The sequence below is a fragment of the Ornithodoros turicata genome, chromosome 9 (assembly GCF_037126465.1).
Source record: "Ornithodoros turicata isolate Travis chromosome 9, ASM3712646v1, whole genome shotgun sequence".
Lineage (NCBI taxonomy): Eukaryota > Metazoa > Arthropoda > Arachnida > Ixodida > Argasidae > Ornithodoros > Ornithodoros turicata.
This window is the reverse complement of record NC_088209.1, coordinates 33,867,694-33,883,217: the sequence shown is the minus strand read 5'-3', so window position 1 is coordinate 33,883,217 and position 15,524 is coordinate 33,867,694. Positions and strand designations below refer to the sequence as shown.

The 15,524-nt window shown below is 48.3% G+C and overlaps 2 protein-coding genes across 3 annotated transcripts; one reads left to right on the top strand and one right to left on the bottom strand.

The window, feature by feature from the left end:
* Positions 1 to 6,817, bottom strand: LOC135367913 (acetylcholinesterase-1-like). 2 transcript variants are annotated; one of them, XM_064601011.1, is made up of 11 exons: positions 6,689 to 6,817; positions 6,333 to 6,413; positions 5,906 to 5,995; positions 5,056 to 5,330; positions 3,930 to 4,239; positions 3,339 to 3,567; positions 2,647 to 2,882; positions 2,002 to 2,202; positions 1,187 to 1,441; positions 789 to 1,015; positions 1 to 211 (listed from the first exon to the last, which is right to left on the bottom strand). In XM_064601011.1, the coding sequence occupies exons 1-11, from the start codon at positions 6,710 to 6,712 to the stop codon at positions 58 to 60; spliced, it is 2,082 nt and encodes a 693-aa protein (XP_064457081.1). In that variant the 5' UTR covers positions 6,713 to 6,817; the 3' UTR covers positions 1 to 57. The 2 variants fall into 2 exon arrangements, with proteins under 2 accessions (XP_064457081.1, XP_064457082.1); XM_064601012.1 differs by having other exon boundaries at positions 2,647 to 2,870.
* A 2,011-nt stretch (positions 6,818 to 8,828) lies between these two features.
* On the top strand, positions 8,829 to 14,930 carry LOC135367911 (solute carrier family 25 member 35-like). Its single transcript, XM_064601010.1, has 4 exons — positions 8,829 to 8,947; positions 10,830 to 11,123; positions 12,228 to 12,437; positions 13,960 to 14,930. Exons 1-4 carry the CDS (start codon positions 8,945 to 8,947, stop codon positions 14,437 to 14,439), a joined length of 987 nt encoding a protein of 328 aa, XP_064457080.1. The 5' UTR covers positions 8,829 to 8,944; the 3' UTR covers positions 14,440 to 14,930.
* Positions 14,931 to 15,524: the final 594 nt, after the last annotated feature.

Here is a 15,524-nt window from a genome sequence, read left to right as displayed (position 1 = left end):
ATCTTTTTTCGTGCATGACTTTTTTTTAGAATAGGGACACGAGTGAATCGAATCGTTTCACGAATATTTCATAATGTACCCCTTGAGATAAGGGCAGTGCTGGACACGGTAGGAGTCGTTCAAGACCAGTTCTTTGGCTCCAATTTCGACAGTTGACGGATCCGACATTGTGTACTTCGGCCAGGGCTTTCCTTGTACCATCGGCAACTCTCTAGAGGACAAACACATGGTTAATGTACAAGACTGTACACACCTATCCAAAGCAAAGCAAGAATGGACATTCCTGGACACCATCGGACTTCGATCGTTATTGTGAAGGGGCTCATTATTTCATTCCCCAGATCCCCACCAGCAATGGGGTAGAGTATCGCTTCTGGGGATGAACCTCCCCACTCCCCATCTCAAAATAAAGTAGTTGTTTCTCGAACGACGATTCTCGAAGGTAATATGAGTGATTCCTGAATTGTCTAGGGATCTTTGTACAGCTCCAGTCAAATAATAACACTGAAAAAAGTTCGGTCTCATTTCCGGACCTCATAACAGTCACCCTGGGGCACTGAGGAAATGTTAGGTGAACAATATCCTTGCGTTAAACTAACACAATTTTGTTCAGTTAAGATTTCGTTATGTCCCCAAGGGTTGTTGTAATCGCGCTTGGGAACGAGACCATATTTTTTCAGTGTTATTATTAAAGTTGACAGGAGCTGTACAGTCCCTGCTGTGTGTAGACCCAGTACAGAGCCGACTGAAATTCACACGGAGAAGTTTGACCACCTATATATTCGTACCCCGTCTTTGCAAAGTTGCTGAAAAGGTCTATTGTGCGGCGAGTCAATTCGTGTTCTTGTATTGTGGCCCCAGAGCCTTCCAGAAGTGGAGTGCCAAACACGAAGGCCAGGTCATCGTACTGGGTGGGACCGAACCCTTCCAGCGCCCAGGGCCCAAAGGAAGGCTTGTGCGTCCACACGTACTTGTAGGCAAAACTTCCGTGTTCGGCTAAGTGTGCGGCCAGGTACTGCACACACAAGGCAAAAGTCAGGGTTCAGCGGAAAAGCTGGCGGATTATCCGTACGGCCGCAGTGAATTAGGTTGGGAAATCGATCTGTGTAGGCCAGTAAGATTGAGCAGCTTATCATAGGCACAGAGTGTAAGAGACCTTCTACAAATATTTAACTGATGTTCGAACCTGTACTGGGCAGTTGAAGAAGGCGTCGCCGAAAAGCTCCTTGGCGGCGTCGCCGCCCGAGTTACTGTTCCAGATGGTGTCATTGGCATACTCCTGTCGAGCAGAATCAAACTTCTCCACACCTGCTGCCAGCAGTTCCTCCCTCACGATCAAAGTAATCATTGGTTCGGCGATTATGTTTACACCTTGTCGCAGTCGCAACATGAGAACATGAGTCAGGAAACTGGCTTCGTCCAAGACATTGCCAAGTAAAACCTGCGTACATGTGGTACGTTCTTGTAGCTTGGGACAAAAGTATACGGAACACGGCAATGGCGTATTTCTTTATCGGAAGGGCCCCTGCCTATCAGGAAGAGAACACGGGTAGCAAGTTATCAATTTCTCAGTACGTGTGTCCGCTCCCTGTTTGATGCTAGGGTGTCCAGACACTCCAGTGTTCCATAAACTTTTGTCTCAAGACGTACAGCGCCGTCCCAGCAGAAACTCCCACGCATGTAACGGTTCTATAACAGAGCGGCTAACTAACGCTGTCGGGAAGCATTAGCTCAGTTCGCCGAATTCCAGTAGAATGTTTCCCGCCTGCCCACTTCCATGCCACGTTTTCAGGTGGCTTTAGAACGCAGTTACCACGTCAAGTCACATCATCAGTCACATCAAGCAATAGCTTTCACGCTGCCTAGTACTGTCACGGTAATGTAATAAAATTGAGTCCCGGCTCCGACTAGTATCTCACAACCGGCAGGGACCGCTCCCTCTTATTGCATCGCACAGCACTTTGAATCGTCACACTTCTCAACTTCCCATTATTACCATACCTGCTTGTTTGCTATGGGGGTTGTTCTCAGCAACCGATGAGGGTGCTCTGGCAGGTACTTCGAGTGGAAATAAGGACCGAAGTGAAAAGCCCGGTAGAAGCTGGGCGTCCTATACTCCTCTGTATTCATGTTCCTTAGGCACGCCCATCCAGTACTTGGGCATCCGAGAATGCCGACCAGGTATGACATGGACGTGTTATTCTTCAAGTATACATGCGGACGCGGACCGTGAGAGTGAGTACAAGCACATGATGGCATTGGTATGGCTTCGCATTGACAAGCAGTGATATATTGATAGCGATATCGTCTGCCACACTTGAGTCATCGCAGTCTTGTGTCACCCTGTATAGCAGTGGCGTCACTATAGAGTATGCGTCACCCAGTGGGGGAGCTCAATCCCTCCCTATAATGGATACCTTCTAAGAACAGGCGGTACTTGACACATTGTCATATCACAGGCAGACAAAAAATCACGTGCACGTAGAGGACTGCTCTTGCCGCGGAGAAAGAACTAATTTGGTGCGGAGCGTCACCCCCTTCCATGGAGTCACCCAGTGAGGACTCCACCCCCTATCCCCCTAGTGACGTCACTGCCCTGTGGTCTGATGCCACTACCGCTACAGCAGAGGTGAGTACTACACACACCCTGTACAGCTGGAAAGGCGATCCACTCTGCAGTATTAGCCTTGAAGTGTTCTTCACCCAGTGCTGATGGGGAGACACCATATGGTACCCGATTGACACAGCACCGGACTCGTAGCCATGTAGAACAATGGACGATATGTTGCCTCCAAAAGCCTCTATATTCTCTCGGACCCAGTCCAGCGCCAGCAGCTGGTCGTACAGCGCCAAGTTGCCCGGATTGTCCTCTGTGCCATCTCCTGCAATAGTTAGCCTTCACCATTCCTACTTCATCATCCGTTTGATGGTATCTTAGTCTAGGTTCGACCAGGCGGTAAACGTAACCTTACTAGGGCGTTCACCTGCACCAGGAACTGCACCAGGAACTGCACCCCAGGGAAGCAGCACTATCACGATCCGACCACAGGTGCCGCTGTTTTTCGCTACATCGCTACCGGATCTGCCATTCATATATACGACCACTTCTCGCAACAATTCACCGATCGCCTGCTGCCTATTACTATGCAACCCAAAGTTGCTGGTATGTACGCTGAATGTTGATGGAACGGCAAAGCATTTTGACGACTGTAGAACAGTGAAGTAAATGTGTTTTCGTGGCTAGCACGGCGATTCTGCTGCTGCCACACACGTCCCGTCCTATTAAGTCAGCAAACAGAAAGCCGGCAGCGCCCCTGGTTGATCGCATTTGTTCTTACCCAGAAATCCCAATGCATGAAGTCTGTAGTTGGGCACGACGACGACGATGTCTCCCAGCGCGCTGAGTGGCGTGGCATTGTAATCGTTGTTGGAGCCCCACTTGAAAGCAATGCTGTAGAGGAACACAAGCACGGTCTTGGGATTGGAGCCACGAGAAGGAAGCGACGGTGTCCATACGTTGAGGTACAGGCACTCTTCGGATGTTTCAGCAGACGACTGTGTTTCCTCCTGTAATATAGTAGTACTGTAGTGGCAAGAGAGGAGACAGGGGTGGTGCATGTATTGTTGCTATGTGAACGACGCAAGAGCCAACGGTGACGTCACCTATACTCTTGGAGAGTTCGAAACAGTAGAGTTCTGAGGCTTCTTTGAAAATATCGTCGAAGCGCGTGATGTCTACTGAGGGCATTCATATTTCGCGTAGCGTAGGAGTCTTTGAGTGAGGTTAATTTATAACACGAACTAAATTAAATGTTTTTTTAGTCCATAGTGACAGCTTGAATGCTGATGGAATGTCTGAAATGACTAGAGCTTGCAACTATCGGAAATTTACCGAATCACTAAACTATGTGGCCCCTTCTTGCACTCACCTTCTGGCCAACATTGAGCACGAGAGGTGCCTGGTTACACGAGGGCTTAGCCCTTGTGGCGTCGTGCTGGAGAACTTCGGGAGCCTGCACCGCTTGAGGCTTTCGGAATCGTCGTTGGCCCGACATGTCCGCGCCGAACGGGATACCCATGAATGTGAACACCGGCCGCCCATCGAAGTTTCCTTGGGTGCCCCGGTAGGTACTCCACTTTGCTTCGACCGTTACCCTATTGGAGTCGGATGATAGAAGCAAGTGGTAGAGGAGTGCCAAGAGGGAGATTATTAGAAGGAGGACGACGATCAGGATTTTGCTGAAGTGGAAGAAAACGGGAGTAAATGAATCACTAATGAAACCGGGACGAGCACAGGAGGTTAGAGCAAGCTTTGTTTAAATGCGAGACGAGATATCAACCATCCGTGACAGCGGCGGAGAGAGAGAGGGGGAGAGAGGAAAAGGAAGCCACAATGGCACCGAAATGAGCCTGGGTTCCCGAAGATGGCTCCAAAAGCTATCGCATGACAGAATGCCCAAAGACGCTGCCAGTTATTTGTAACATCACCGAATTTTATACCGGCAATATCTGCAGACATCAGACGTCCCTACGTGGGGTCGCTAGTAGGGAAAAAATACCTGAAGAACACTCTGTGAACATCCTGAAATTCAGCTGTTTTTTTTTTTTTTTTTTTTTTTTTGCGTCGAAGCAGCGTAAAGCGCAAAAGGTGTCTGCAGGTTACATCAAACGTATTATGGTACTGTTCTGCTATACGAGGTCAGATAGCATTATCCGGTGAAAACTAGAGGTACAGTGCTGAACAAAAGTTTACGGAACATGCTCCGACGAATTCCTTCGTTAAAGTGACACGCCACAAGCGGATGGACTTACGGACAGCGAAGGGACCGTACTGACTTGCAAACAGATGACTGGGTCACCTAAATACATGTCTCGAAGTCCGCACGGTCCCATTCGCTGCCAGCGTGCAACTCTGACTCTGGAGCGTGTTCCGTAAGCTTTTGTCCAGCACTGTTCTACAACTGCATAGACAACTTCTAGCGTGGAGTGCGGTAGGCACGACTCTGATCATCAAATGCTACTGATATATTCATTGGTCACACTTGCTCTGCATACCCTGCAAGCGGGGTCGACGTCCCGGCGCCGCTACGCGGAAGGGGCCCAAGATTCTGTAACTTGGTTGTGCTGCCTCTAGGTTGAGAAATGGTTCGCACACGGCTGGAGTCTTCGAAAGCAGCTTGAGCAGCTGACACCCGCTCTAAAGCATCTTCAAGAGAGTCGGAATTGCGTTCCCAGAGTGAGCTGCGGTGGCCCGTTCTGGTGGCTCCACTACGCATGGTTTCGCCCGGTGAGCTAGGACGACGAGATAACCTGCTGCTTCTCCGGGATTTCTTTGTGGAATAAAACGTAGAATTACACGTAACATACGAAGCTGTTGCTTTCACCGTCCTATACCAAGCGCGTTAAAACATCCCTTTGGGCTTGTTGGTGATAGACTTCCATAACGTAAAAGCGCTAAAAACCAGGACGAACACAGACACACACACAACATCGAGCGCTCACTTTCAACAACTTTACTGACATGTCACATGGCAAGTGCTTATATTCATTGCAACAGGAACTCCGAGCGCTCGATGTTGTGTGTGTCTGTGTTCGTCCTGGTTTTAGCGCTTTTACGTTATGGAAGATACCAAGCGCGGCATCTCTAGCAAGTGTGCGCAGGAACTACAGAGTGGCAGAGTACTGTCGCGTGATTGCTGAACTACATGGAACTACGAACATTACATGGTGTAGAGTGAAGAATCCGTTGAAACGCGTTGCTCTCTGCAGGTTTTGCGACATCCTGATTCAGGGGAATGTGACTGACGTCGTGAGATCACGTGTATATTACACGCAAGTTTTTGATAGTGGACTTGGTAATGTTATAAAAACGTGAAGTAGATATAGAAACTGAATGTGAACTTACAACTGAAGGCGGCTCGTCAGTCATTTCAGATGGAGCAGCACGCGTGACTCGACTTGCTTTGCTTGACCTCCTGGAATATACCTCATGGGGCTGTAGAAAAGGGTGAAAGAACAGCTACTTTTACCCAAAGGTTTTCCTTATTTATATTTTATAGCATTGGCATAAAAAATAGTAAATGAGATAACGCGAGACGAAGACCAGAAAATGTACGGACAGGAGATGGCGGCCCGCGAGTCGATTCAGCGGAAGCGCCATGAGCGACTCGACTTGCTTTGCTTGATCTCCTGGAATAAGCCTTCTTGGGCTACAGATGTAATTGAAGCAACGGTAACTTCTACTCCAATAGCTCTACTTTCAATAGCTCTAAGTTCCAACACAACCTGGAAAGAAGAACCGACCTGGAAAGAAGAACGGAATGCGTACTCACAGGTGACGATGTCCCGCCAACAGTTTCACTAGAAGCGGTACGAACGAAATGACTTGACCTCCTAGAAGGGTCCTTCTTGGGCTATAAAAGTATAAAAAATAAATGTTACTTCAACTCAAGTGTATAGGTTACTTATTTTCGCCCAATTACAATTCTGTAACTCTCCCTCGTCAAAAACGCCTACAGAACCGCGTAGAAACGTATTTCTGGTGTCAATGACGTGTCAAATCCATAAGCAGCCGAAACATGTGAACTGTGTGTTGAGGGTAGACAAGCTACCATTAATAAGTCTCAGATCAGCGTGATTAACTCGTTGATCGCAGTGCCTGCCCTTGAGAAAGAAACGGTTCACCCACTCTAGTGTCGGTTCCAGAGTCCATGGTTCGGCGAGTTCTTCTTATGGCTGATGTGCCAGAACAGCTTCCACACTGAAAGAGAATACGAACGAACACTGCTAACACGGGTGGGCTCGTGAATTGGTGACGCCCGAGACCATCGACATTATATTTCTTCTTCTCTGAGGCAGACAACGGCAAGCACTTTCAGAAGCACCTCCACCACAACTGTTTTCTTTCATTTTTTTTCAGATAATAGTTAGTTACTTATTTAAACCGTCACCACAATATGAACACAGGTGTCATCTGACGTATGTATGACGTATGTGCGTGCACATGTGTGTATGTATGTATATGGGTATGCGTGTACGTGTGAGTGGTGGAGAGAATGAAGAGATGTCTAGAAGCGGTTCGAGAGAAGGATGCCATCGTTTGATTGGTGGAAGAAGAAGAAGGAGATCTGCTGCCACGGACCTGTTGCACAGCGCGATATGGAGAAGCTAAACAGACGAGGGCTTCCAATAAACGCAGCTGTACAGATAGGCGTGTGACGGAGTTGATTGTAAAGAGGGCAGAGGAGCACGAAGGGTTGGGCCGTTCTATCCCAGCCACAGTGGGAGCATAGAGGGGACGAAGAGCGACCAGCACAGTGGAGGTAAAAATTTCGGGGTAGTGCCAGGCATCGGGCTCACGTCAACCAGACTTCTTGTCTGTCTTGAGTTGCAGTGGTTAGGGTTCCACGAGAAGGAGGGATGCTCATAGGGGGTCGCTCGGGACAGGCTTGTGGGTCTTCTATACCTGGCAACGGAAGTACGTTCAAGAACAGGGTGGAGATCCAATACATATATATATCGCCAGAGAGGAACATTTTAGCGAGAGTGTCAGTTAAGGGTGAGTTGACGGTGACCAGGAATCCACCTAATGATAATATCGCTAATATGCCGCTGGACAAGATGTACCAAGATTGACAACAAGGACTCTAAGGGCGGCACCAGATCCTAGGAGGACGCAAAAGCAGAAAAGGCGGAAGAGAGATAGTTCGATAGGGGGAGAAGCTTTTCAAAGGAGGAGGGGATTCTCCTGATATTTACTTCTTCTCTGCAAAGTGAAACAAGAAGATCTTTCTTCTTTCGAAAACAGGAGGATGGGACAAAGCGCAATGTTTGACCTCACTTGATCATCTTCTTCTTCCAACACTAACCTTCACCTACCAAGGAAGGTTTTAATGGCGTCACTCATCCTACATCCTCTCATTCGCCCACCCATATCGATGCCTAATACCCCTAGACCGTAATGTGCTTCTTCCTGAGACTCGGGCCGTCATCCATCAACATCAACTTCATTGTGAGATGATGAACGGGAAGTTTCATCGCCAGGGTCGATACTCTACCCCATTGCTGCTGGTGATGCAGGGAATGAAATAATGAGCCCCTTCACAATAAGGATCGAAATCCTATGGTATCCAGAAGGGTCAAGAGAGCTTTGAGGGTGGAGCGTTGGTCATACATCAAGAGATGTCGGTGGTGATGGAGCATGGAACTGCTTGCTGTAGTAGGCCACGCCCAGGCAGGCAACGTCACGACTATCGCAGGGGGCCTCGTACGTCCTGGGACAACTTCACAGGGAACTGTGTCGACATTTGTTGAGGGAAAACACCCAGACAGCATAGCCGGTCACCTCCACGGACCACGGACCTCGGGGGGGGGGGGGGTATGTTTATTGAAAACCCGGGTAACCTCCGCGACCAAGGGAGATTGGCCAAGTGTAAGCTTCTACTACTTCTTCTTCCACCTCAGACGCTAGCCATTATCCATCAAGGGGAGATTGGCCAAGGAGCTAAGAAGGCAAGGCAAGGCAAGGCAAGGTAAGGTAAGGTAAGGTAAGGTAAGCTGTGTGGCGCTATAGTGGCACGAAGTAGAAGGAGGAGGAGCTTCTGTTCTTCATCTTCCTCTTCACAGGTACTGGCAGTGGTCCACAAAGTGAGATTGACCACAGCTATTTACATACTGGGCGCAGTTGTTGTCATTGACATTGTATTATTGTACTATTCTTTCGCACACGCAGCATACTCTTCTGTTATTGTACTGTATTCTTTTTCCTTTAACGGAACGGAAGAGAAACATCATGGGAGGATGGCCCTATACACGCGGAATATTGGCAGCACGGGCAACGAAGAAGAAGAAGAAGAAACGTTCGACGGGTCGGGTTTGACCTGACCAGTGTGTAGCTCTCTGAAAATTTACTTTAGAGGCTTCAAGTCTACAGGCTGCTATAACAATGGTAAATATCGAATATCCTTACGGGCTGTACTATAGCAGTGGGACTGGTGGCTTTTAGAAGTTGGTGAGTGTGTTTAAAAGTGAAATAATGCATGGAAGTGAGAGAAGACCATATACCGAGTCTAAAAATATAGTAATTATAAAATTATATGGTCTGGAACCTTTTTTATATGCATTTCATTAACACCATCTGAAGCACAGAAAAACACGGCCACGCTAAGCCTAACGGCTTCGGATGGGTGATGTTGCGAAAGGTATGAGCCTTGGTTTAGGTCAGGTAAGCGCATTATAGTTAGGTTAGGTCAGGATAGGTTACACAGATCGGGGGGGGGGGGGGGGGTCTGGGCGGAAATCGGCGGAAATAGTTACGTTTTTCTGCAAGGTACAACATTGCAAAAGAATGAACATGGTGGTTTCCGTGGTGTTCGAAGGAATCAACGACCTCAAGAAAAGTGATAGGTCTGTTTGCTAGTAGTTGCAGTAAGCCAGATATCGTCAGTTATCATCTCGATATGCCTCCAATAGTTTATTCACATGACGTCATCCGCAGGAGAGCGCCACTGTCGCTAGCAGATTTGCCGCCATAATGTAGGTCCTCGGGTTTGGATTGCCTAGGACTTTGCACACATCGCATTCACCGTACGTTTGGTGTTTCAAAGTTATTGTACAGTGTGAATACTATTTGCACCACATCAAAGTATTTTTATGTTTTCAACGTTAACCCATTCTGGGCCAATGACTCCTACAGGAATCATAATAAAGTTTCGTCTATCAAGCCTCGCGAACGAAACCGAAACTATTGTTCTCCGTGGCCAAAGCTCGCGGAAGGATAATACTTCATAATTCCACGCATAGACGGCACTGGAGCGTAGTCTTCGTCTTCCTCGGAGCTGATTGGGTCAGCGAAGCGCACGTTTTTTGCATGTGCCCTCGAGGGCCAAAATATCTCTGATTAGGACAGGTAACAGTGATTTTTGTGTGGAATAAAATTTAGGGTTTTGGCCATAAGACTGGACTAGCAGTGAATGCAGTGTGCCTCAATTAGTCGGTTCGTCTATTTTATGGAGGGGAGCACATTTTTTGGCCAATGACTTCCACAGGAATCATATGTCAATTCGCTATAATGAACAGCGCAAAACTTTTGTCATGTATTCCTTATGTCTTGGGAAGCCCAGAAACAAAATTCTGAATTTTTCCCTCGCTGTAAAAAAAAAAAAAAAAAAATCGGCCCAGAATGGGTTAATAGTCCTCTGAACAGCATATGGCAGCGAACGAAAACTGGAACCAAACTTAGAGGGACCTACGGATATCATGGCGGCGATTTCGCCTCTTCGAAGCTAGTGCCCCCTGGAGGGGTGATGTCAGTGAATAAACTCGGGTCGGGCGAAGTTTGGTTCCGTTCGCAGCCACGTGCAATTTACAATACTGACGTTGGAAACATGGAAGCTACTGAGACATCGCACAAATGCTATTCACACAGCAGAAGGACTTAAGAGAAACACCAGATTGACGCTGAATACGATGAGGTTAAACTGTCCTATACACCGTTTTCCCGTGCACGCCGCCATATTGAAGCGCGGCGCCGTCTAGCTGGGGGAGCACGTCGAAAACTGTTTACCGCACAAGCCAGAGAGAAGGAAAGCACACCTGCCGTATGCTTCCTCCCTTGTATCGCTTTCCTCCTTGCTGGAGTGTGCTGCGTACGAAAGCGCTGGGTGTGAGGCTGGCTGGAAAACGGTGTGTAGGATCGCCGTTCCTTAGCTACATGATAATCGTGAGGGCAGAGCTGTTAAAAGTGTTGTGCCAGTCGTCAGGTAAAGGTGCTCATCGGAGCACCGTCCGCCTTCGGCTGAACGATATTTTTCTCAATTGGTTGGACGCAGACACCCCCTGTACAAGAGCTTGAAGTGGTCGGAGTGAGTGACCTGTACGAGGCAGTGCTCGGTACCAGCGTCGCTACTTTGCTGATGCACCCCGTGGATATTGCTCGTACTCGCATCGCCGTGCAGAACGAGACGTGGCGACTGAGGGGTCAGTTCAAGGTCTTGTATCGAGGCAACTTGCAAGCTCTGCTACTCATACGTCGCTACGACGGCTTTCTGAGTCTCTACAAAGGCATCGTGCCGGGTCTCTTGTACTGTCAGGTCACACACGGCGTTCGCCTAGGCTTGTTCCAGGTCAGTGGTCCTATAGTTTGCGGATGAAGCGTGGTCGGGCTGCAGGAATCCGCGGCAAACAGCCGACCGCGTCATATACTTCGTTATATGCTGTCTCTGGCGGTGACCACGGCCCCGATGACAACAGCAATCTCGTCTTAGCTTTGTCCGTGTAACTTATTCGACTATGTGGCTATATGACTATATGGGACTATACGACTATGGGGCGAGCAGGGTTGCAGTGTAGAAGGCATAACAGGGGATGATGTATCATCAGGCATGAAGGACGGCTGGAAGGGCATTCAACAGAGCGTAGAGGTAGAAACTATCTCTTCCACCATATCACGATTAGAATATACCAATGCTGGTGGGGGAGCCTGCGTGCCAGAACCTTTGGCTCGTTGTTGTTCTCCTCTGCGGCGTTTAACATCCCTGGCATATGCCAGTTGAGGTGACACCGCGGCCTATGTCGGCCTGAGAGCACCCTTGGTGGAAACAGGGTCCTCTACCGAGCTCCGAGAGCCTTAAGAATAGCATGAACCAGACGAACTTCGCGAGAGGACCTGTCACGTTTATAAAACCACCCCACCATGTTATGGCTATTCACAGCGACTGTCCTCGATGTCAGTACATAGCTACAACGCGAGCGACTCGTGCTTGCGGTAACAACAGTGTGAGAGAGGGTTGAGACACTGACATGACATGTTTACATTTCGTAGCAAGAAAATACGGCACTTCTAGTGTCGCATCAGGGACTTACAACGTCAGTTTGTAATGTTAACTATCATGGAGATTAGTGGCCACCGATCAATAGCGGATGTTAACTATATAATCACATGCACTGCAATTCGTTCTATGTGCAGTGTTTGCAGGAGTTCAGCTCGTTGTTGTGCCAGCGCGTTTACAGTAAGGCGCTTGTTGCCGTTGGGCTTGACAGACAAACTGCGATAACTGATGGCTCTACATCGCGAGACAACTAGGACCTTTCAGAAACTGCGAGGAGGACTATGCCAAAGAAAAATAAAACTCGTTCCTTCATAACGCCAGATTTACATGACAGAGCTAAAGAATACTGTACCTTGACTATGCACACGTGTTACATGATGACTGATGTATCTTCCGCAGTTTTTTGAGGACTTGGGGCTGACCCTCGATGAGAACTTGGAACCCAGCGTGAACCTAAGTTTTATCTCGGGAGCCGTTTGTGGAGCCGTTGGTTCGTTTCTAGGAAGTCCCCTGAACTTGGCTAAGTGCAAACTTCAGATCAGGTCTTCGCCCGTCATCGCCGTCGGCCATCAGCACGGTTACACCAACACGTTGGGCTGCCTGAGCGGGGTGAGGAATCGAAAACTGCTCTGGTCGAGCCGTGGGAGCAGCGAGAGGTGGGCAAGGGGGGCGTGACCCCCTCCCTGCAGATCCAAGGTCACTTGTGAAAATTGTGCGCTCCTTATTTATAGGATATGTCTTTATCTGAACCTCTGAGCACCCGCACAGCCCACAGCGTACGTCTCCAGGAGAAAAGGTGAAGGGGGACCCCCTCTTGGGGGCGCTGTTTACCCCCCCCCCCCCGGAAAGATCTTGGCAACGGCCATTGATCAAACGTAAATCGGGATTTATGGTCCCCAAAGCAAATAACCGAGGGCAAACAAGCTTCCCTGAACATGAAACGGGCATGGCAGTGCAATGGCACAACAAATGGCACCACATGCTGCTGCTGCTTTAGCTGCAGTAATATGTTGTAGCCCTTCCATCAGCTTGATCGGTTTACATTGGTTTACTGTGCTTTGGGGAACCACGGCCGTTGTTCCTGCAGCAACTAACACATACTGTTTTAGACGTGCGCTGTGAACAGGATAGATACTCGTGAGCTGTCTTCTGCTTAGCAGATTCTTTTCTGTAACTATTTGTTACACGCAATATTAAAAAATTGCTGCATATTTGGGCACTGTGCCCAACACGTTCAAATGCGGTAGCTCGATACAACCATTGTGGTGGTAAACTTCTGTGGTCACGTGGTCTTATAGAGCTTCGGACGGACCTACGCAGTATATTGCAAAAGCAGAACGTGTTCATGAACATTGTCATTGGAATCTCTTCATACGGACGCGCTCAATCTTGGCACCTTATTAATTACAATACCATAAGTTGATTGGTAGCAGCAATGTGGTAAGGCCTCACTACATACCGATATACTAAAGCTGCGTTTACATGAATACGACGCAAGCGTACCGTATCTAGTTGTCGAGTCGGATCCGCCCATGTAAACTGGCCAATTCATTGGGAGAGCGTATTCAGTCCGCTGAACACATGTCACACAGGTGGATCGCGACGGTGGATGCGTTTTCAGAAAGTGCGTGTAAACAGAAGATGCGCATCGAAGATGGAAGAAGAGATGATTATTAGAAGGGCCATTCGCCGCGGGTCGGCTGCGTTGTCTACTACTGCTAGTCGGGTTGACGTGATGGCGATATTAGGGAGTTCCCAGCCACGCTCAGTTTGTGTAGGTCAGTCTACACGGACAGGAGCAGCAGGGCTAAGGGCTTGCACCCGTACAGCAGGGACCATTCTGAAGTATACGCGTGAGAATGTCGCATAGACGCTACGTTTTCGACGTTTTGACTTTCGGTGTTAATGTGGCGGGACACCGGAAAAGGCGCAATCTTCGCCCTGGACCTGTATCCATGTAAACGGTGGCACATAGTGTTTCCGGTTTCGACTCGATTCGATACGCTGCTGTCGAATTCATGTAAACGCGGCATATCTCTAGCTAGAATCTAGCGTTTATCCTAGGCTCCACACCGCTGTTTGTGGAAATACAGCACAAGCTCAAACTCTGTTCTCTCTAACACGTCCAAAGGTCTACCATTCACATGGTCTACGACGTGGCCTGTGGCGCGCCGCAACTGGAAACATCATTCGCGTGGCCATGGGCTCAGGCGTGCAGATGGCCTCCTTTGTCCAGTTCAAACGTATGGCTACCTCGACGGGAAGTGAGGGAACAGATGAACTCTTCGCCGTCGTCGTAGCCTCGCTGGCGTCTAGCGCTGCCAGCGCCCCTTTTAGCTCAGCCCTGGACATGATCAAGACGCGGATGTACCTCCAACCCGTGGACAGGCGGGGTCGAGGCATCTACTATTCCGGCTTCATCGACTGTATTTTGAAGGTGTATCGCAATGATGGACTGCGTAGCTACATGAGGGGATGGTCCGTGGCCTTCACGTATACTTTATTCAATTCTCTCATCACCTTGATTTCGTGGGAGGAACTCAAACGATTCGGTAGCCATGCAAAGAGCACCACCGATCGTTACATGACTGATATATATTACCGGAAATAACTGCGAAGCGCTATTCGTAGAAGTGTCATATCGTATCGCCGACGACTTTACCGAATGAACGAACTCCTGTAGAAAAGCTCCGTCTGCCTAAGCTATCTCGCTATACTTCCATCGCTGAGCCGGTTGGAGCTGCTGAGCGCGCGTGATAGCCTTCGGGGATTTTATCTAGGGGAGCTGCTATTATATGAATTTCAATAAGATTGCAATTAACACTCCCCAATGCGTTATAATTATGCTGTAGTACAGTATAGTATGTCGTATAAGTAGTCTCACAATTTGTCACAGAATACTACAACGTCAGATGCAAGAGTCACAAGCGTAGTCTGTCATAACCACTATGCACCTGCATTAGCATTGTAACATTGTCTATGAATTATGATATTGCAACGAACACTCCCAAAGGTGTTATAATTCTGCCAGTATGGTGTAAATAGTATTTGTCTGGTATGAAATTTGTCACGGTATCCTATAGTGATGTCAGATGCAAAAGAGTCAAAAGCGTAGCCTTTTTATTCAGTTATACCACGGTGGTTATACCTCTAACCGGCAACCACCACCACAACATCATCTAACCGACCATAACGACCATCTATAACTCACGCGCCTTCAGCAGACAAAACCCGAAAAATAGACACTGCCGCCATCGGTATGCACTACGACACAGCCCGACCGTCAATATGCACTTTTAAAACCTGTTTTTTCTCTTTCCGTGCCTATCGACGTTCCTAAAGAAGCCACAAAGCTGCTGCTGCCTAAATAATGTGCACGACAAAAAGAAGATACGACCATGAAGTACATATTTTATGGAAATCGCGCTGAAAATGTAGACGACGCCTGGCGTATGCCCACATCTTTTGTCTTTTGAGGTCCTTCCTCATGCACGGTGTATAGAAATATAATAAATACCGGCGCATCTCATGTTGCTGGTGCGGGCGGAGCGAAAGAGAAGCAGGCTCCACTCGTGTGTTATGGAATGTGGGATAAAGCGCTTCGTTTTTCTTCTTTTTTCTTTCAGATTTTTACCCAACTGGAGGGAAGTATGGGAGCGTTGAGCGTATGTAATATCCTCCGTATAGCAACATTTA